The sequence below is a fragment of the Serinus canaria genome, chromosome 4 (genome assembly GCF_022539315.1).
Source record: "Serinus canaria isolate serCan28SL12 chromosome 4, serCan2020, whole genome shotgun sequence".
Lineage (NCBI taxonomy): Eukaryota > Metazoa > Chordata > Aves > Passeriformes > Fringillidae > Serinus > Serinus canaria.
In genome coordinates, this window is record NC_066317.1 from 62,306,744 (window position 1) to 62,327,084 (window position 20,341).

General features: G+C 39.1%; 1 protein-coding gene across 7 annotated transcripts in view; it reads right to left on the reverse strand.

Annotated features, from left to right (window-relative positions):
* Window positions 1–6,298: 6,298 nt before the first annotated feature.
* The window catches only part of SH3BP2 (SH3 domain binding protein 2), a 36,784-nt gene continuing 22,741 nt past the window's right edge, over window positions 6,299–20,341 (reverse strand). For 6 of the 7 annotated variants that reach the window (XM_018924348.2, XM_050973866.1, XM_050973869.1 and 3 more), the window contains 12 exons: window positions 17,684–17,823; window positions 16,497–16,599; window positions 14,755–14,872; window positions 14,097–14,167; window positions 13,645–13,733; window positions 12,239–12,304; window positions 11,186–11,684; window positions 10,212–10,320; window positions 9,816–9,871; window positions 9,296–9,377; window positions 8,981–9,040; window positions 6,299–8,567 (listed from right to left, as the gene is read on the reverse strand). In XM_018924348.2, coding sequence (XP_018779893.2) covers window positions 8,430–8,567; window positions 8,981–9,040; window positions 9,296–9,377; window positions 9,816–9,871; window positions 10,212–10,320; window positions 11,186–11,684; window positions 12,239–12,304; window positions 13,645–13,733; window positions 14,097–14,167; window positions 14,755–14,872; window positions 16,497–16,599; window positions 17,684–17,822 — 1,530 coding nt within the window. In that variant the 5' untranslated portion in view covers window position 17,823 and the 3' untranslated portion in view covers window positions 6,299–8,429. The remainder of the gene's footprint in view (window positions 8,568–8,980; window positions 9,041–9,295; window positions 9,378–9,815; window positions 9,872–10,211; window positions 10,321–11,185; window positions 11,685–12,238; window positions 12,305–13,644; window positions 13,734–14,096; window positions 14,168–14,754; window positions 14,873–16,496; window positions 16,600–17,683; window positions 17,824–20,341) is intronic. The other variant, XM_050973865.1, reaches the window with a different exon arrangement.

Genomic DNA, 20,341 nt, shown 5'->3' on the forward strand with positions numbered 1-20,341 from the left:
AAGGGCTCGTTATCGCGCTGCGGTGGCGGTGTTCGATCGCTGTCAGCTCAGAGCAAGGCCAGGGCGATCCAGGAGGGCAGGACTCATGCTTGAGACCTGCCTTGGCGAGGGCTAGAGACACCTGTCACTACCGAAGGTGTTTAATCACTGGAATATCCTCCGGATGTGAAATGCCAGGCCGGCGAGAAGCCGCGCGGTTCTGGAAATGTGCAGATCCATCGTACAGCTGGTACAGAGCAGCCTGACGAGAGCTTTCTAAATCGGTTCCTTAGGTCTTCTGAATCCTTGGAGAGCTGTGTGGCTGGTATAACCCTCGGTTTGTTACAGTCACGGCACCAACTGTAAAGTTAACTTCTTCTGTTTTCTTCTGTTCTGTACATTTGTAGTATCGTTTCTGTATAATTTTAATTCTGCTGGTCTACACGTCTGCGTGTTGTACAGAATGCTGCCTGCCACGGGGTAAATGAAGACTTGGTGGTCTGGGAGCAAGCTCTCAGAAACAGTAAACCCTTCTCCTCTGCTATCTACAAGCCTCATCCCCAAGTTACCCATATGTAGGGAAGATTCCAGCAAGTAGAATCTGATGGATTTCAGGATCCATAAATGCCTCCTGTGGAATGTGGGAGGAATCTAGCCTGCTCCAACCACCTCCACCAAGGAAACACACTCCACTTCCTTAAAAACAGGCCATAGAGATATGCATAAACATGTCTTTGAATTCAGCCACCAAAAGTGGTGGTTCAAGTGTCAAGTGATGACACAGAATGATTACAGCACATCTGACAAGAAGGCCCTATTGGACATGGATCTGCCTAATCAAAACCATCCCACAGCTGGACATGTGTTAGTGTAATTACTAATGATTAGCAAATCATGTCTGAACATTTTTTCTAAGAACTGTTTGACAGTTTAACATCATTTCACCTGCCTGGTGCTGATCCACACCCAGTGGATGTGTGTACATACATGGCAGTGTGCCTTTGTCCCTGCTCTGCACCTGCAGACTCCAGCCACCTGCCCCATGCAGTGTGTTCTCTTTGATTACTTGTCAAAATGCTCCATCTTGGCATCTCCCTTTCTTTCCTTCCCTTTCTCACCAAGGCATTTAACACATAGAGCTCTCTCTTGTCTCAGAAAGTAAATGGGAGAATAAATCCATGTTAGAACTAACTCAGCAAAAAAATACTGCTTTGTTTCCAACTTAATGGGTTTCCTCTCCAGCTCAGTGTGTGGCTCTAAGACCAGCAGTGGCAGGAAGGTTGGGGATGTTGAAGGCAGCAGCAGTGCCCAGGGCTGGGGGAGGGCAGTGTAATTTCTTTCTCTGGCAGTGCTGGCTCCAAGTGCTTGTGTAACTGCAGGGTGCAGTGACTAGAGCAGCCTAAGCTGATCAAAGGATGCCTTTTGTCAGCTCCTGTTGGCTCTTGTGCTGCTGGTGAGTGCTTTCCTTTACCTTTCTCTTCTGCTGTCCTACTTTGTGACCTGCTCAAGGGCACAGCTTCCTACTGTCCCCTTCCAGCTTTCCCCCTGCCCCTTGCGTTATCTCCCATAATCATGAGGCCATTGTTTCACCTGACTAATCAGAAGGAAAAATTGGGGGGGGGGGTGCAGCTTTCTGCTGAATCAACCAACTCCCTCCACAGGCTGAGACTGTGACAGCTGATGCATGTCTGTGTTTATCTTCCCTGTTCAGTTTCTGGCCTGCCCAGGTTCCTGACCTGCCTCTGCCCAGCTGCAGGAAGGGCAGTGCTGGTGCAATGGCAAAGGCAGGGTTACATGGGCAGAAACTGAAGGGAGGGCTCATAAATGCTGGCACAGACTAAAGCTGTGTGTTCTGCTGCAGAAAAAAAGACAAGACAATCTCAAAAAGCAAAAGCACTTCTGCATTATTTAAGACATGAAGATCTTGTCTTTGTTAACTCTTACCAGCTGGGTTTGCAGCATTACAGCTACAAGAAAAGGTACAACATGAACTACATAGTGTTTTTCAGCCTGCAGCATTTGATTCCTTCAGGATTTTGGGTTGCTGGTGAGGGTTCTGAGAAAAAGACCAAGACAAGCTTGTTGCCAGTAGGCTTCCACTTGCCATATGGACACCTGCACATGTTCTGGAGAATGGTTACTGGCTTTCAAATAACAGCTGTTTTCCTCAGCAGGCTCCAGCAGCAGCAGCACTGGACTCAACTTACAGAGTCTCAAATAAAAATTACTCAAATCAGAGTCAATGTGAAGGTATTCATTTACAAATTATTTTCATGAGGCTTTACTAGATGCCAGAAAAATAGTACTGTACAATTATTTTTATGCACCTGACCTCTTTACCTGGCATTAACACTTCTTGACGCTCAGGTAGCTTCTAGCTACCTGAGAGAAGCACAGCACTAGGCTGATGTCCCACATCTGGCATTAGGACATTTATCTTTTCCTTTAAATGGGGTGCACTTACTCCACATAAGCAGTTCCAGTTTTCTCACCTATAAACTGGGCCTGATAGTAAGGTGGCAGTAAAGTAGATCTTTCTCACCTAACCTGCCAGAACTGTTCTGGCCTGACAGCCTATTGACTGGCAGGACTTGTTTGCCTACTGTCATCATCTGTCTTCATCTCACACAGACCTACTCCATTTCCCAGAAAAAGTTCTGGATCCTCCAAATAAAACAATGCCTGTATGTGAATTCTCTGTTGCTTTTCCCATGGGTTTTTAAAAGGAGAGTCTTAGCAACAAAATTTCCTTGTGCCAGCAAAGCAAAAAGCCAGTCCCTGGCCAGTCGTACCAGAGTTGGAGTGTTGGGAGAGTGTGTGGGGACAAACACAAGTCACCTGTACAAAATACCCAAGAACAGCCCCATGAGTGCTGCCTCTCTCACTGGCACCCAGGACTGTGCTGGAAGAGGGACAAGGGAGCTTACACACATGCAGCATTACTACTGAAAAGCTCATGAGGGATTTGTCTTGGAAATTATTGCATTTAAATGCCTTTTTTAAAGTTATATAAGGGGTTATCTTCATTTCAGCTGTGCACAACACCAGTAATATCTCATGGCTTATTTGTAGTATTACTAAAGTTGGTCATTTTATGGAAGGTTATGTCCGAAGTACATGAACTCTTATTCTTCAGAGGGAGCTCTTTTTTGACTTTCACTCATATATGCAAGGAAGGAAAAATTTCCTAATGGACTGAAAATAGCATGTAGAAACAATTTTAATGTATGTAGAAACAATTTTAATGTAGGTTCAGTAGAAAGATTACATGAAATAAAAAAGTGCATTCTGGTCTACTTTCATCTCTGTCCACAACGAAACAAAACCACATCTGAGGTTAGTTTGAGCTAGAAAAAAAAAAAAAAAATTAGGAGAACCACAACAGAGGTGGGCAAAAGGGCATAGCAGCTGGAATAGGCCAATACTAAATGTTGCCAAATTTTACACAGTCTTAATCTGAGAGGCCACTTTGGCTTTAAATTGGAAAAATATTGACTTTATGCTCAGAGGACATGGGAAAATTTTTATACATGATTGAGATAAAATGTAAATGGAGCTACATGGTTCAAGCTGGTTAAGAGCAGTTGCAGTTAAACAGAAGCAAAGGTGCAATGGTTGCTTTACACAAAGGAACTCCAGCAACCAACACTCTCTTCTAATGTTGCAATAGTCTTTGTGAAGGTTAGGGCTTGTTTTTCCAAAATGCTTTTCCAAGTAAAGCCAATTAATTTAATTGCAACATCTATGACTTCCTGAGTATCATCTGCCTTCTAGTTGTGTGTTCTCTGCTAGCTGCTTCTACATGAATTCCACTGTGACTAGAGCAGCTGAAATTGTTTTTAGCTGCTCTGTAATGACATCTTCATCCTTAATAGTAGGAGAAGGAAAAATGTCAGTAAAAAAAATTGTAACTTTTGAACTAACTTTAGAACTACAAGCAGACTCAACAGGGTAAAACAGTGAAAGGAAAAACATATCAGGGCAAGTTCAAACTAATGAGGAGGGTTGAGAAGCATAAGAAAAATATTTTAAGGTAGTTACTATTTTAAGTATTATATACAGAAGAAAGTTAATTAATCCTGAGAGAAGCTTCATAATATTAGAATATTAAATTTTTAATTCCCTAAACTCACACTTAATTTTTAAATGGAACATTTTCAGCAGTACTCCCATGGTTAGGGTGTGGCTGTCATTTTCTTGGAAAAATAAATCAGCATGAATGTTAGCACAGTGCAAATTAATGTAAATTAAAGCACAACATAATCAATGAAGCCTAAAACAGACAGCTTATGAAGCCACAGCTGGAGAACCTTTCCATATTAGCCCTGTAATGAAACCCTTTAATAACTTTCCATGGGGCAGACTCTCCTGTTTTCTGTGCTGCTCTGGTGGCCCTTTTACATCACTGGCTTTCAGTACAGGTGCAAAGGCTGTCCAGGCCAGAATTTCAGTGCACATCAGCCAGTCCAAGAACCAGCTGTGCTGGGATAGTGCCCAGCAGGAGCTTGTATGAAGTGGTTGTTCAAAGGCAGGGAAGGTGGTAACTCAAAGAAGGGTTCAATGCCTTTCCCTTGTTTTAGATATCCAGTGATCTAATCCTACAAATGGTTTTTATCACTGTCATTTCTGTGCAAACCTACTCCAGGAGAGATATGTGTGAGGAAAATCACATTAAAAGCAATTCTTTGATATCTCCAAGATTACATGCCTCTCAGGACCATGTCCTCAACCTGAGAGGTTGAATTACCCTTCCTGGGAACTGTAGGGAGAAAGGTACAGGTGAGGGATAGTAATGACCATCCTGGAATTACAATATAGGAATGGGAACCCTGAAGGAATAGATTTGGAGGTGGCTGTGCTACAAGGCTTACTCCATACCTGAAGCCTACTGAACAACCAGTTTTAAAATGAATTCAAATGCTTTCCATCTAGAAGTTCTAGTACTGTTTGGTATTTGATATTTTAGTACTTTCAGTATAGTAAAAGGACTATAAGCTCTCCCACTTAGGGGTCTTTAATTGTGGGCATCTCAAGCACTCCCACTGTTAGGAAAAAACCCCTCCTTGACTTCAAGGAGGTGAGTATTTCATAAGATGGAAACTGTTGCAACATTTGCTTGCTGCTAGGTGAAGTATTTAATGTTCAGAACAGCTGCCTAAATGTTTCAAGATGTGCATAAATTTAGGTGGCGCTCAGATGTCCATGATGTAAATTCTACCTCAAAGTATATTTTAAGAATAATTTAAACACAAAGATTAATTTATCTCTTTGTTCTTTAGGTTAGCAGAATTACTCATCTGAATGTATTCTAAACAATATTGTTACTTATTTGAGGCAAATGAGCCAAAAGAGTTTTAAGTTTCAAAGACCCAGCTTGTTAAGTTTCCACTTGAAGTTGGCTTTGATCTCTAGCTTCTATCTGAAGTCACTTAAGATTGATTTGCCCCAAATGACGTCCACACACATGCTCAGCTGCTGGATTCCTCTTGAGTGGATCCCTGTGTGGAACAGACTGACCAGCAGATGTCCCCAAAATCTACATAATCATACTTTCAGCTCCCAAAATCTTCAGTGCCCTTTTGCACATTCCAAAGGATGAAGCCACTTGAGGCCACAAATACTCTTGCTACTTATTCACATTCATGTGAAAACTGAAGTTCTGAGATGGGGAAAGCTTGACTGCTGACACAAAGCACCTCTATTGTAGAAAATTTTTTTTTTATATTGGTTCACTTTTTATGACATGCTGCCATTGATTGTCCCTTGCTTTATTTTCAAAAGTACTCAATTTTTTTTTTCCTAGAACAGCAATCCCTATCCAAATATGACCTGTAATACTTTAATCTGGAGGTCCAGTCACAGGAGGCAAGACTTTTCCCAAACAGGTATCAACGATTTTGACTTGGATATTACAAAACTCATGAACAATATTCTTTTTGCACATCAAATGCTGCTTTTACAATTCCCCACAAACTATTTTAAAGCTGAGGAGCTTGTAGGAGGTTGTAGACACAAAGGCTGCTTTGTGGGAATGAGGAGAAATACAGGAGACATACTGAGCCGTGCATTGTGGCTGTGTCTTTCCTCCCTACAAACACCAGAGACTCACCTGATTTGTTATAAAACAGACCAGACTAGTATGTATGGGCAAGAGGAAGAAAGAGTCTAAATTATTGCAGATTTGTTTAGAACATGAAGATTTGCTTCTAAGGGGCACTGAAAATTAATTCCTCTAACTCTGCTATAAGAAGAACACAGGTATGAACAAAAGCATCAGAACCCACCCCCATGAAATTAAAGACAACTGCACAAAATGAGGTGGACTGGCATAGAAAGTTTATCCATTTCAGAAATCTATACATTTAGATACAAAAAGGAATTACACAAAAATTTACATATTTGCAACTCTTGTATTACACAGGTAAAGAGTGTGTTATGGTTTAAACAATTTAAAAATCTTCTGAGTATAAGTTGAGCAAACAATCAAATATCCGAATAGGGCCCCAAAGAGAGCATACTATAAATAACATTGTCATGACACAATGAAGTCAGTTATTCTCAGACAGAGAAAAACTTACTCTGTAGACAGTTAGGTGTGAATATTGCAAGAAACTTGAACTTACTCTGATATACATAAAACTATTTGTCAAAGAAGTTTTTAAATGCTGTCTTGGCTGAGCCTTCTTTAGAGAGGATCAATGTCAGGATAGTGCATCACAGGGACACTAATTTAAAATAAAGGGAATAAGATTTAAAATATCCAATATTCAAGAGAATCTGAATTTTAAGTACTTCACACTCTTTACACACATAAGCCCTATTACGGTGGGAACAGAGATCAAAAGACTGATATTGTGTATGTCTGTGTCTCTTGAAAAAGATGGAGGCAGAATTTCCTGCCCCAATTCCTGTATATGACCCTTATTTTCCATCTGATTAGTAAGGAAAATTCCCTAGAGACTAAATCCTGGTTCACTGTTTTCATAAAAAGAATATTATTCTGTAATATTTGTGTTATGATTTTAAAGTTGTGACCATCTAATGGTAACAAGATTAAAATGAGCATTTGGACAGTTTTAGAGGGTAACAGAAAAAAAGTTTATGAATACAAATTCAGACTGATAAAAACTAGATACCTTCTCCTGTTTCAGGAGTGGCAGAATTTTTTTGACTATTACTACAAGTCTTGTAAACATTATTAGAGTATGAGACCATTATGACACTATTTTTGGATTAACAGAATTACTTAACAGGTTATTAAAATTAATTTCTCCTCCATATTAAAATTCAGGGATAGAGTAATTTTGGCATAAATATCAAGCCCTTGGATTTCGGATACCTGTCCCCAAAATATTAGGGAACAGATGTTAAAAGCACCCTGGTAATGTCTATTGCTAACAATAGATTAAAAATAGATTTTGCTTTGCATGCAACTACAATCTGAGTAGAAATTTTAATGAGAGAAATCTTGTTGGCAGACCAGGGTAGTGTGCTTTGCCCTAGAACAGAAAAAATGCAGCTGGCTGACAACAAAGTGTGACCACAAAGATTTTTGGATTGATAGTAGCATCACATTGTTTCAGGTGCATTTTTTTGTGCTTTGTTTTAAAGAACCTTTGACTATGGCAATGTGAGATCAAACTGCTAATTGGAATTTGAAACATTCAGATGGCTCCCTTCCCTTCCCCCAAAATCTGAAGTAGCCCTTTCTCTTTTCCCTTTAAAAATACCCTTCCAGTTCAGAACCAGATAATGGAGATCCCATGAAAGCCAAATCAATATTGTCCCACACTTCTCTGAAGTGCATGTCATGAAGCAGTGTGTGGGATGCCACACCCATATCAGCCAGATAGTACCTGATAGTGATTACTGTACTCAGAAGGTACAAGGGTATAAGAGGTGGCTTAAAAAAAAGCCTCGATTCCTGATCATCTTTACCTATAGTAAATAAAAAAATTTGCACAGAAATCTTCATTATGTACACATCAGCTATACAAGTAATACAAAATATCTCAGTTGAGCACCAATACTGACTTCAGGAGTAGTACCTCCAAGTCAGAGTATTAGTATTCCCTGTCACAAATTCTGACATACTTTCAGAAGTGTCCATTTTCTAGATCAGCTGTATTCAGATCACTTCTTTGTTCACGTTCATCTTCAACATTCCAAGGAGATTAGTAATAGCAGCAGTTTTGTAAAAGGTGTGGGTATCCTGGACAGCTTTCACAGCACAATCAGTTCAGATCTTTGTAAAGAAAAAGACCATAAAATCCACCGATCTGGACTCTAAGGTTTTACCAGAAGTTCATTAAATGGAATTTATATAACAAATTATGAGAGAATAAAAGGTGGACACAGACCCAGTTTGTGTGTGCAAATAGCAGGATGTCCAACAGGCAGGAGTCCTGTCCTCAGGGGCAGCAGGGTGTCAGTGAGCCGTGGCTATCCTGTCACCTTGGCTTAGAGTAACCATAAGGACACCTGAGAATCAGGCTGTCATGACTGGGTAAGACATGAGTGCTGTAGTATTCCACCAAACTTCCCATGTTCAAAAACAGGATGTCTGAATCCAGGTAAAACTTGCCATCCTGTTGTAAAACAAAAACATATGTAACCATTGACAGTAATGTTTCCAGCTGGATGTCTAAAGGAAAAAGGGCCAGAAGATCATCATCAGAACTAAGTTCTTCCAAATACACTATTCCTTTGCAAACTAGTCAGTCACACAAATAAGTCCAAATTAAACCCAGGAATTTACTAGGATTTGACTGGGGCTGAAATTTATGGTGATACATGATACAGCAATTAGAAAGCCCAGATCTGAGTACTCAAACTTTTATCCTAGACCAGATATTTGTAAATCAGCTGATTCTTACTGTCAGAGGTGGGAACAAATTTAGACTTGAACTTGTTAATTCTGATATTACCCTATATGCATTCCCCTTTTTAATACACACTGTCATATGTAATCTAAAGATGTGTATTTGGTGAAGCTACTGACCTTTTCAAAGATTCTGTAGTTTCTCACTTTTCCTGCAGGTTCATCCCATACAACCAATACCTTGAAGAAGAAAAATGCAATATATTCAGTCTGTGCTGCCAAGCTCTTCTAAGTCAAGGTATTATTAAGGAATTACTTAAAATTCAGCCTAAAATGTTTTTATACAATCACTGACACTACAATAGGGATTCTCTCAGATTTGCTTGCTTTAAGAAAAGACCATATCTAAATTGTTAAGTACTTTAACATATATAAAATGCAGCATGTCTCAATCAATAAGTTTTTTGGGGGTTAGATTCAAACACTGCAATTTACCTTTCCAGGCTTAGTAGATGAGTTCCTAATACAGTACAATCCATTTTGTGGTTGTCCTTGTGGGCTACTAGCTTTAAATATCCTAAAAAGAATAAACAATGACATATATTACAATTATTCATGTACATGACATATTATGAGCACTCAGATAAATCAAATACCTACAGTCTTAAAATTCTCAATACAAATCTGGTTTGGGTGTAATAATTCATAGTAGAGCATAGTTGAAAGAAAGTCACTGTTCTAGCACCTGAGCCAGCAGTGCAGCACAGATCATCTGGCTCTCTGGTCCCATCCAGCATCCTGGCAAAACAGCCTCCTCCAGATGGAGCCAAATCACATTGCATTCTCATCTGTCAATTGATATATGAGCACTGAACTAACTTCTCAAGAAAGTGATTTGCATATTAAACATTTCAGTGCATGCTTTAAACACAAGTTATCAGAATTATCTTTGGATTACAGTTCAGGACAGGTTTTTGTAGAACTTCTAAGGAACTATTTTAAAATCACATTTTACCTTTCAACTTCAAAGGACTCAGAGGTATTAAGAAATATTGAAACAGGCAGCCCAACCTGTAAAAATATTTAAAAAATAAATCACCATTAAGTCAATGACAACTCAAATCCCTAGCAACTTGTTATGCAAATAAGCTACAGCCATAATCTAAAATTATTATCAGTGATTTAATCTTTACTTTTCACTTCTTTCTTCTTTATAGCCAGTCTTAAACTCTGTAACTTATCAAGATATTCACTAAAGCTCAAAAATAAATGAAAAAAAACCAAAAACTACACAGCACTGTTTTCAGAAAGCTACTCTTCTCCTGAAATAATGCACTTAAAATGTTCCCAAAGATATACATAACCAAGGAAAAAAATATTCTTTTAGAATGGATCATCTGCTTCATCTTACTTTTTCATAATCATCATCAGAGTCATCATCAGGCTGGCTTGGCTTGGAGGGTAGAGCTGGTTTTTCAAATGAAAAACTTCTAAAACTCTGTCCATCTGGTGGTGATCTCCTGGCAGAAACAGAATGAAAACTGAAGAATATCTCATCAGGAAAGCAGAAGAAATATACACAAAACACTGAAGGAATAGCAAAACTAGAACTGATGTTTCAGTTTAACCCCCAAATCTTGGAGTCCTAGAACGGTTTAGAGTGGAAAGGAGCTTTAAGACCATCTCATTCTAAATCTCCTGCCATGGGCAGGGATACCTTTCACTAGACCAGGTTGATTGGAGCTCCATCCAACGTGTCCCTTCCAGGGTTGGGGCACCCACAGTTTGTGTGTCAATCTGTGCCAGTGCCTCACCACCCTCCCAGTAAATAACTTATTCCCAATATCTAACCTGAACCTGCACCTCCCCTCTTTCAGTTTAAAGACATTGCCCCTTGTCCTAGCACTCCATGCCCATGTCAAAAGTCCCTCTCCAGCTCTTTTGTAGCTCTTTTACGTACTGGAAGTTGTTCTAAGAGTCTCCCCAGGCTGAACAAGCCCAACTCTGCCAGCCTGTCCTCTTAGGAGAGGTACTCCAGCCCTTAGACCAGCTCAGTGGCTTCCTCTGGACCCGTTTCAACAGTCTCTCTTGTTTTGGGGGCTCCAGAGCTGCAGGCAGTACTTGCAGATTAATTTAGATAATCACAGATTAATTTGGGTAAGAAGAGACCTCTAGAGATCATTTAGTCTAGGCTCCTGCACAGAACAGGTCCAATCAGATCAGCCAGAATCACTGCAGATTTTCAAATAAAAGGCAAAAAAAGCACAACACAGAGAGGGATGGTGCAGGGAAGAGACAGAGATGTTGGTATGAATCTGAGTATGTCCAAACTTGTTAACTAATAAGTGATTGTAAAACAGTAGTGCATTGTGTTTCCATACTTACTGTAACTGGGGACCTAAAGATTTCTCTGTTCTGGGCTTGACCGCAGGGGGCTGGTGGCTTGGCACAGGTGGCTTTGGGAGCACTGGTGGCACAAAGAGTCCAGGTTTACCATGTTCCCTTGGCACTTTGGGCTCTGCTAGCTTTTCAGCAAGCTGTGACAACTTGGGTTTATTGGCTGGCAGAGGAGGAGGAGTCCGTGGGGAAAGGTTTAAGGTTTTTAGCTTCTCGCATGCTTCTGGCGGAGCAAGGACTTGTGCTGGAGGCACAGGCTCTGGAGGCAGCGGGTGAGACTCTTTGCCACTTGCAGGCTTTTTGAACACAGGTAAAGGGGGCACAGGGGGTGGCTCTAGTTTGATTTCAGGTAAGCTCCTCTTTGGGGGGGGTGGTGGTACTGGTGCTGTTGGTTTGCCAGCATAGGAATGTGCCCTTGCTTCGGAGTAGGGAGATTTCCTGACGTGAGGAACGGGCGGAGGTGGGTATGCAGGGGGCAGCACCATATCTGCAGAAAGAAAACCAAAAAAGGTGACACAATGAAGGAGAATACAGTATGTCATCAAAGGAGACTGCTCAAATCAATTTTCTATGTGATCTAAGATATTCACTGGCATCAGGTCTGACAGTACTCAACATGCTGGATAAGCATTTAACTTTCAGCAGAATTCTGAAAGTTCTAGGTAATAAACTCCTGCTATTTTTCTTCAGGCATGGCTTATGATGGCTTAGCAGAGACTTTTCACTTGGTATCTGTTTTTTCCTTAAGAGCATTACTGCTGCTCCAGACTGATGACCAGACCCAGGTCATCCCCAGGCAGGAGGCTCCAATGAAACACACCCCTAAAGGCATGTAATGCTTTCTGTAAATGGTTTCTGCTGTTATTACAAACTCCTGACCCTAAATACCTCTCAAGATACCTCTGCATTACTTCAGTTATTTTGCCAGCTGGAATAGTAATGACTAATACGAAATAATAACCTGGCATTCCACATGAATATTGCCTTCACTGGGGGCTTTTCACAGGGCCCTTTGTGAGGGGAGTCAAAGAAATCACTTACCATCTTTCACTATGTCAGATGTATCCGGCTGCAAATAAGACTCATCCTCTTCCTCCTGGTCGTAATCTGCAGACAAAAATCAGTGTGTCAGACTTTGATAAATACTCTTCAAACCTATGAAAGAGTATCAAGTACTTAGAGTTCCCTAAAACAGATATTTTTCAGGTATTTTTTCTAAAGAGGTGAAAAAAATTAATAGTTTTGATCCACCTCTCTGCTATTTAGGTGTTTCCTAAAATTTTTATATCAATTTAAAAAGCCATCTCTCATAGCAGAGGCAAATCAAGTACACTGCACATTAATTTTATTTTTCAACTTTAAAGTTAAAAAAATTATTCTGTGGTGACACTGTGAAGTGTTCCAGCCTTCCTGAGAGAAGTTCAAATCAGTTGCAGAGACACAACTACATGGATGCATTGAAGCACTTGGAAAAAAAAATAACCCCCAGAATTTAATCCTACCACAGAAACACTTGGGATTTTGCAATATGGAAGATTAAACAAGCTTAGTGATCTACAAAACAATTTTAATTCTTCTGCCTCGCTTTGGCAACAACAACAAAAAAAGCACCACCTGCTTTTAACATGTGGTGCCATTAAGAAATGGCTTAAGTGGTTTCAATGTTGCCTTTAACTGTAAATCAGAATAACCAAGCCACAAAAACCATGTTACTTCTAGGCAGTAATTTCTCATCATTGATTATAACAGGAGCCTGAAGGACAATATGCAGAGGAATGCCCTAGAAAAAAGGTAAGAATATCTGATAAAAATCAGTTATTCTGATTTTCCTAATTTAAACTCCTACCAGGCCTCTTATCATCATTCATCTTGCATACAACCCTCCCCTCCCACAAAATCAGAAGGACTAAACTGCAACCCCAGATGAAATGCTGATGAGTCTGTTCTCTGCTTGCAGCAATGGAACCGGATTTCCTAACAGACCCATTCCTGCAGAACAGTCAGGAATTTCCTTTCAGGAAATGAGAGGACTTGCTCCCATCAACATTGCCCTTAGAAATCTGAAAGGGCAGATGGGGAAAGGCCAAGGAAAGGATCCCTGCTGAACCTCAAGGCAAGGTTTCTCATGTTGGTTTTCACAAACATATTTCTTGACTTGGAGCTCAGTTGCTGAAACATGCTGTGAATGCCTACCTGACATGACAGGCTTTCTGTCATGTCCTCACTTTTAATTTACCTCCTTAAAGGATCTGAAATTCTTCATTTATTGGTACAGTTAATGCCCAGAATATCTGTGGCTGATTTAAAACTACTGAGATACACCTTGTAAAAAACACCAGTTACAAATTGAAACAGTTTACTTAAGCTATGGGAACAATTCCTGCAGAATTCAGAAGAAACAAATTAGCAACAAAGAAGCCTTATTTATCAGTGTCTGAATTTGTCACCTTCATTATCTGCTGAATGGTGGGAATACTTGATGTCAATGGGACGTTCTACTGAGCCATAGAAACTGTCTGCATCAGAACCAGAGTCACTGCAAAAGAAAAGACGGAGTTACTTCTGTTTAGTAGGACTGCAGCACTGGAAAGGAATGCTGGAAAAGCAGAAGCAAGCTGTTCCTATTTCCCAATTAACAGTCAGATATGTTGTTGCTGTCTTTTAAAAGATTTCATTTCTTTTACGCAAAGCTGGAATTGAAAGTGCTCTTTGTTTAAAGATTTGGGTTTTGCTTCATATTCTTTAAAATATAAATTGGGAAGGGATTTTCTTCTTGGGTCTTACTGTGCCTGTTCCTATTTAACAGGAAGTTACTTGAAGGTGCAAAAAGCCTAAAACACCACTGTAAAGAGCTAGTGCAAAAGGGATAAAAAAGCCAATAAAGAATAAGGGTTTATACCTAAATTCTGTTATTGTTTCTTTCTTCTCATGGTAGTGACCAATTTCCCTTCTCAAGGATAGCATCCAATTCTAAACAAAAATAAAAATACAACATTTGACACATCAATTTTTCAATCATTAAATGCAGATGTATCTGGTCCTCTGTGAGATCAGAGTAACTGTGCAGGGAACATACATTGAAATAGTATTTATCCATTACTTTTTTACTGAAAAGACTCAGCAGTCAAATGCTTTGACTATTTAAAATGCTGTAGGAACCTACTGAAGTACTAAATTTTCAGTTTGCAAATTTCAGGCTGTTATTCCTAAAGCCAGATATCTATTCAAAGTATGTTTATGGGTGAGAGATCTCACTGAACAGTTTTCAGAATTTAGCAAAGTCTTACGTATCATTACATCTTCCTTGATGAAAAATAAATATGGAATATTTATGAAATATGGAGAAACCTATGCCATCTAGTATGTCACAGCCATTCCCTAAATTACAAGTTGAATTAACATTAAGTTACTAGTTGAAACTTCAGACATGATTTTCAGAGGAGCCCAAAGAACCAGGTATACAAATTTCAGCTGCATTTCCAGTTCATTTAGATTTTAGGGAAGTCCAAGATTCTTTTTGCTTCAAGGAAAATGCTATTGCAAAAGAAGAAAGTTACCTTTCTTTCATCTTCAGAAGAAGCTGAAAAAAACCACGTCCTGTGCTTCTTGCTTATGTGAACTAACTTGAAAGGAAACACATTGCTTGATGTTGTCTCCTCAGCTGCCCGCATCACCCTGAGAAACAGCAACCAATACAGAAACACCTTCATCTATAGCTAATGCTGCTCTGCATGGCATAAAGACTGACAGAAAGCAGTTTCACTGGCCAGTTTTGACTTGTGGAAAATATCCACAAGCCCAGAAAATCATCACAGAAATCCCCATATGTGCGTTTGCAGTACTTCTCCATTACTGTGGCAGAAGGGACAATGCAAAAGGAAGAGCACTGGTTAATTCACCAGCCAGACCTTTATAAACAGCTGCTTTGACCTGCTCAAGAGTTCATGAATCACACTCATTCATAAGCATCACACACTGCAAGAGGTACTCAGGGTGCTTGTGGCCCTTATTTCAGAAGAGAAATCAAATCACGTTTCCCATGAAAATAAGGAAAAACTAATACTAAAAGCAAATTCATTTTTACACATTTCCCTTATAAACACTTTCTGGCACATTTTTTATTATTTTAAAACAAGCATAACTTAACCACTTTCTTTTTTGTATGTATAAGGAATTTTTTCATTTGGGGCTCCTAGGGGGAAGAAAAATCTAAAAACTCGTTATGCAACTACTCAATCTAACAATGCTTTCAGTCCAAATTCTTTTTCAATGTTTCTCTGTGCCTTACACTAATCAAGATCTGTCCCTATTCCAACCAAGGTCTCTGCAAGGCTGCTAGAATGAAGATACATAAAAAAGAATGAATAGTCTCTAGCATTTAGAGATTTCATTGTATTGTTCACATTCATGTGGATAGCAGAAGTTGGTGTCATGACAAAATTACAATGTGGGTTTATTCTACAAATTAACCTTGAATTTTTAACTAGCTACAATGTTAAAAAGTACATTCCCTTAAAAATATGCCATTGTCATGCTCGGTTAGAAAAGCTCTCATAATTTAAGAAAAAGTAATTCCTTGTTCTTCAGCTCTGAGAACATTATACAGCACAAGATATACATATAGAAATACCATAAAATTGCAGTGGTTAGGATCAACACAATGATATTTTTCTACATTCCCTCTTTCTCATTAAACCTTTCTTAGCATAAATTTCAACAGCAATTCCCTAAAGTTAGGCTGGACTTGTATTAGTAGGCCTTGTACTTCTGCTGCATTCAGATTCTGACAGTACTGGCTAACTTGAAAGCCACATATTTCTGTCTTCAACTTGCAAAGAAAATATTAAGATTAAAAATGTGCAGTGAAATGAGTCAGACACTTTGCACGTGCATTCTCTTATTTAGTATTCTGTAGTTCAGTTTCAACACTAACGACAGTTGCTGAACTAGTAACTCCATAAATTTTCTCTTCTGATTCCTCTCTGGTCCCTACAGAGCAAAGAAGTTCTGTCTGAAAGAATCTATCTGCATGTGCAGTCTGCATTAACCAGGAACAGCAAGGCCATTGCCACTCAAACAGCTTTACTGGGTAAATTACAGAAAAATAAGGCTATCCACTCAGCAAGCACAGGAGATGTCATATATACAATTTGAAAGGAATACATTTCTTGGAATCTGAGATCAATGCTTAACCCAAACAACAGATGTAGCTGTGTTTAACTTCATTAGAAATGAAACCCATAGCCCTTAGCATCAAGTAAGAGGAGCTTGAGTCTTTAACAACTTCCTTGGCACTTACCTGTTGTAACCTTTCAAAGAAAATGCACCCTGGGGAGATGCAGATGTGCTGCTCTTAAAATAGTAAATACATCCCTCGTGGATAATCACAAATCTCAGTGGCCCTGAAAGAGTAAAAAGTGATCAAAATATAAATCCAAGGGCAGCAGAACAACTAGAACCTCTTAGCATGTGTAGAATTATTATTTAAGACCTTAATAATAATATGAATCACTGTAAATGAGCACAAAGAAGTTAAGTGTCAGCTCGTTGATGATCAGTCACACAGGGAAGCTGTCCATTTGCAGAGTTTCAGCACTAAGGGTATATTTGATTCCCTCACTTGAGAGGCAGCTGATCTGAAAACTTCAAAAGAAGCCTTAGAGACTGCAGGCCTGACCTCCACCTGTGCTGCTTTATTAGGGGAATAAGCAATAGCAGCAAGGCAGCCACAGGATACAAACACATATTTACATCCATCCCCAAACCATTATCTCCCTCTCTTCTTTCACCTCAAGGACATAAACCTGCCAATAAAACGATATCCTGTTTTCTTGTTTTGAAAGAGGCCAATACTCCTTCCTTTATCAAAGGCAGTAATCTTTGTCCTTAACCATATAAGGACATTATACTGTAAGTATACTATACTAAAAGTATCATTTCAGTATAAACAGGGACACCAAATGAATAGCCATATAAATAAACAAACCCAAAATATGAACTTTTCCCCATGAAAATAGCCACTGATTTCAGAAGAAATTACTGTTATTAAGTACAGCCCAATGCTGGCAGTGAGAAAATTTCCATTTCACAACAGCAGTGGGAGATGGGAATATTTTTTCCAGTACAGAAAAACCAACTGGAAAAAAAAAGCTGAGTACTAATTTCTTTCAGAAAAAAGCATTTGAAATCAATACACATCCTGGGAATCTGTTTGTCTTGAAAATCTTACTTGTGAAGGACTTGACAAGAGGACTAAACAAGCAAAATAAAATCAACTACAACATATATTATTGTAAGATTTAAAGTTGCAAAACAATGAAAGGAAAATCTTTCAATATGAGTCTTTCATACATATATTCCAGTAAAATTGTATTCCAATACAAAGCTGAAAAACAGCTTCAACAGTCTGCTAACACAAAATCTGTTACTGAGCCCAGAGGCCAGCATTTAAAACATTTAATTTAGTTAATACCTCATTCAACTTACACTTCAGGATCTGCAGCTGGGTGCCTCCTTTTTTATGAAGATACCCTGACTTGGTGACTCCTCCAGGCATTGTCAGAAGGTTTTGTGCTCCAATTGCCTTCATTGGGACTGGCCAGACCTGCTCCTGCGAGGCCATCATTCTGCAATTTCAAATAATCAAAAACAGTCTAAAACTCAGATTTACTTTAAGGAATGATTACTGAGAAGCAAAGCTTGTTTCCTTAAACAAGCTTTCCAAACAACTAATGTGGTTCAACAGTCAAGAATGTAACACAGACAGGGTGTTCAAAGATTCCAGGAACTTTGTAATGTATAAAAAAAACATGGTGCAAAAAGCCCCGATTTATTTTTATACAGCTCCCAGAAGTGATTGACACTTGTTGAAACAAAGAAAAAGTGCTTTGTAAATGTTGCTTAAGTATTTATGTTTTAAAAATACTTCAGATAACACTGCAAGGCTTAATCAGGCAGGTGACTGGAAATAAAATTGGTTTCTTCTCCCAAGTGCTACATGATACACGTATATACAGAAAATGTCATTTTCTGTGCAACAAGGGATCAAGTCAGGGTTTAGTAACTGCAGCATCCAATACTACTTACTCCTGATATTTACATGTTTTATTCTTTAACTCTTAATTCTTTAACTAAAAGGATTAGTATATAATCTCATACTGTACGTTACATGTGACAGCATCCTGTGCAAATGAAGTTCCTCTCAGATTTCTGCAGGCTTCCATTTGATTTATGTTTCAATTATTTATGTAATGCTCCACCAAGCAACTCTGCAGTTAGCACTCTTTCTGTTGTCATCTTAAACCAAAAAGATGAGTTTCTGAGGTAGAAACTTATTCTGATAAATATCATTATGAGTCCTTTCTTTCTTCAAGTACTAACAGAACTAGGCTAAAAATCCTATTGTATCATGGAGAAAAGAAATCACATGTGGATAGAATGGGAATTTTGACCTAGACATGAAAGGGTCTGTTACCTTCAGATGTAGGGCTAGAGACCTTTGCTGGTAAAAAGCAAACTAATGAAGTTCTAGTTAATTAGTTTCTGATAAATGAATGATGGTTTGGAACTTGTAAGCTTGCAGTGAAGGACTGAAATTTGATGATCTTGTTTGTTTCTCCTTTACCCAAAAGGGACAGTAAGGGATGTAAATTGTGAGGCTCAGCACAGAATCCAAGAGCCTCAGCACAACACTCTACCCAAGCACTTGCCCCTCCAACCCAATGGCTTTTTCCATTCTGAAAAGAATAAGGAAGTGTTTCAGATTTGTTGAGGTGCAAAATATGTATCCATTGTATGGTTAGGAAAACAGAAATGCAAGCCAATGGATCTTGCACTTAGGATCAGTTTAGGATTTAGATCTGTTTGTCGTTTGGTGATGATGCATGTGTGGGAAAGGGTGGAAATTCCAAGCAATTTCTACCAGGAGAATTTAAACTAAATTAAATTCTCTAGGCAGCCTAGAAGACTTAATCACAAAAAACAGGTTTTCGTCTCCAGTGCTAAAGAGAAGATACAGCCAGAGAAGATGGGATCCAAGGCCCTAAAAAGGCTCCCATAGCAGACACATCAAGACACCATGGTATCCCAATTTTCCCCCTGGACCTCCCTGCTCACCAAAAAATAAGTTGCTTTTGTTCTACTCAGCTACATCCCTCCTTCTGCTGTTTCCTCCCTGTTGTTATTAAATGACTGAGATCTTTCCAAGCTGAGTTATTTCCTCCTCCTCAACAAAATTTCTAGCAACAGCAATGTGTCCAAAAAGGGGCTACTCACGTATTTTAGGTTTTTACAAATAAAAATTAAAAAATAGTAGCAGAAGCTAACATCTCCCCTGCCCCCCTAAAACCTTCTAATTATTTCTCCACATCTTGCAGAAAAGTAGAAGTGATGGAAATGGAGAGTGTTACCCAGCTGGCTGCTGATGCCAAACCACATCAATACTGCTAAGAGTGATTTCCTTGAAATAAGGATTGCAAAGGCAACTCCTGGGCTTATTCTTTTAAGAATACACACAACAATGTTTACCCTTTAGAACTTCAGTTACTTCAGTCTGTTTCTAGTTATGTTCAGAAAACAGACTAAGTAAAAATGAAACCTTTTCACTCAGATGAATATATTCTGATGCTACTTTCTCAGCATTAGTCTCAATGCCTTCCAAGAGTTTCATGCTCATCTTGGGTCTTCCAATCCTCTGTATCTTTACTGCAAAGAACAAAAGAAAGGACTGAAGCACCCAGTGCATGGTGTGAAACTCTTTCAGTGTTCTATATGAAGGCTGAAAACCTATCAGAAAAGGCAAAGTTAAATGTCTCAGAGAAGTTCTCCAAAACAACCAGTAAGCTGAAATTTCCAGTCAAAGTGACAAAGTCAAACACTGGCACTAAGTATTGGGCACCCTAGGTAAGTACAGAAAGCAGAAATATTTGTCCTGGTCATGTTTGTCTTTTATAGGGGAGTGCACCAGTCAGACTACTCACTAAAACTTGTCTGGATGGGCATAATCTCCTCTACCTGAAAAGACAGATCTTAAGGCAGACAGGAAAGAAAACTATGGAAAGAGAGAAAAAAAATAATCCATTTCTACAGTGTGCTGACTATGGGATTTACCTGACAGGAAAGGACAGATGAGCATCAGGTTCTGCT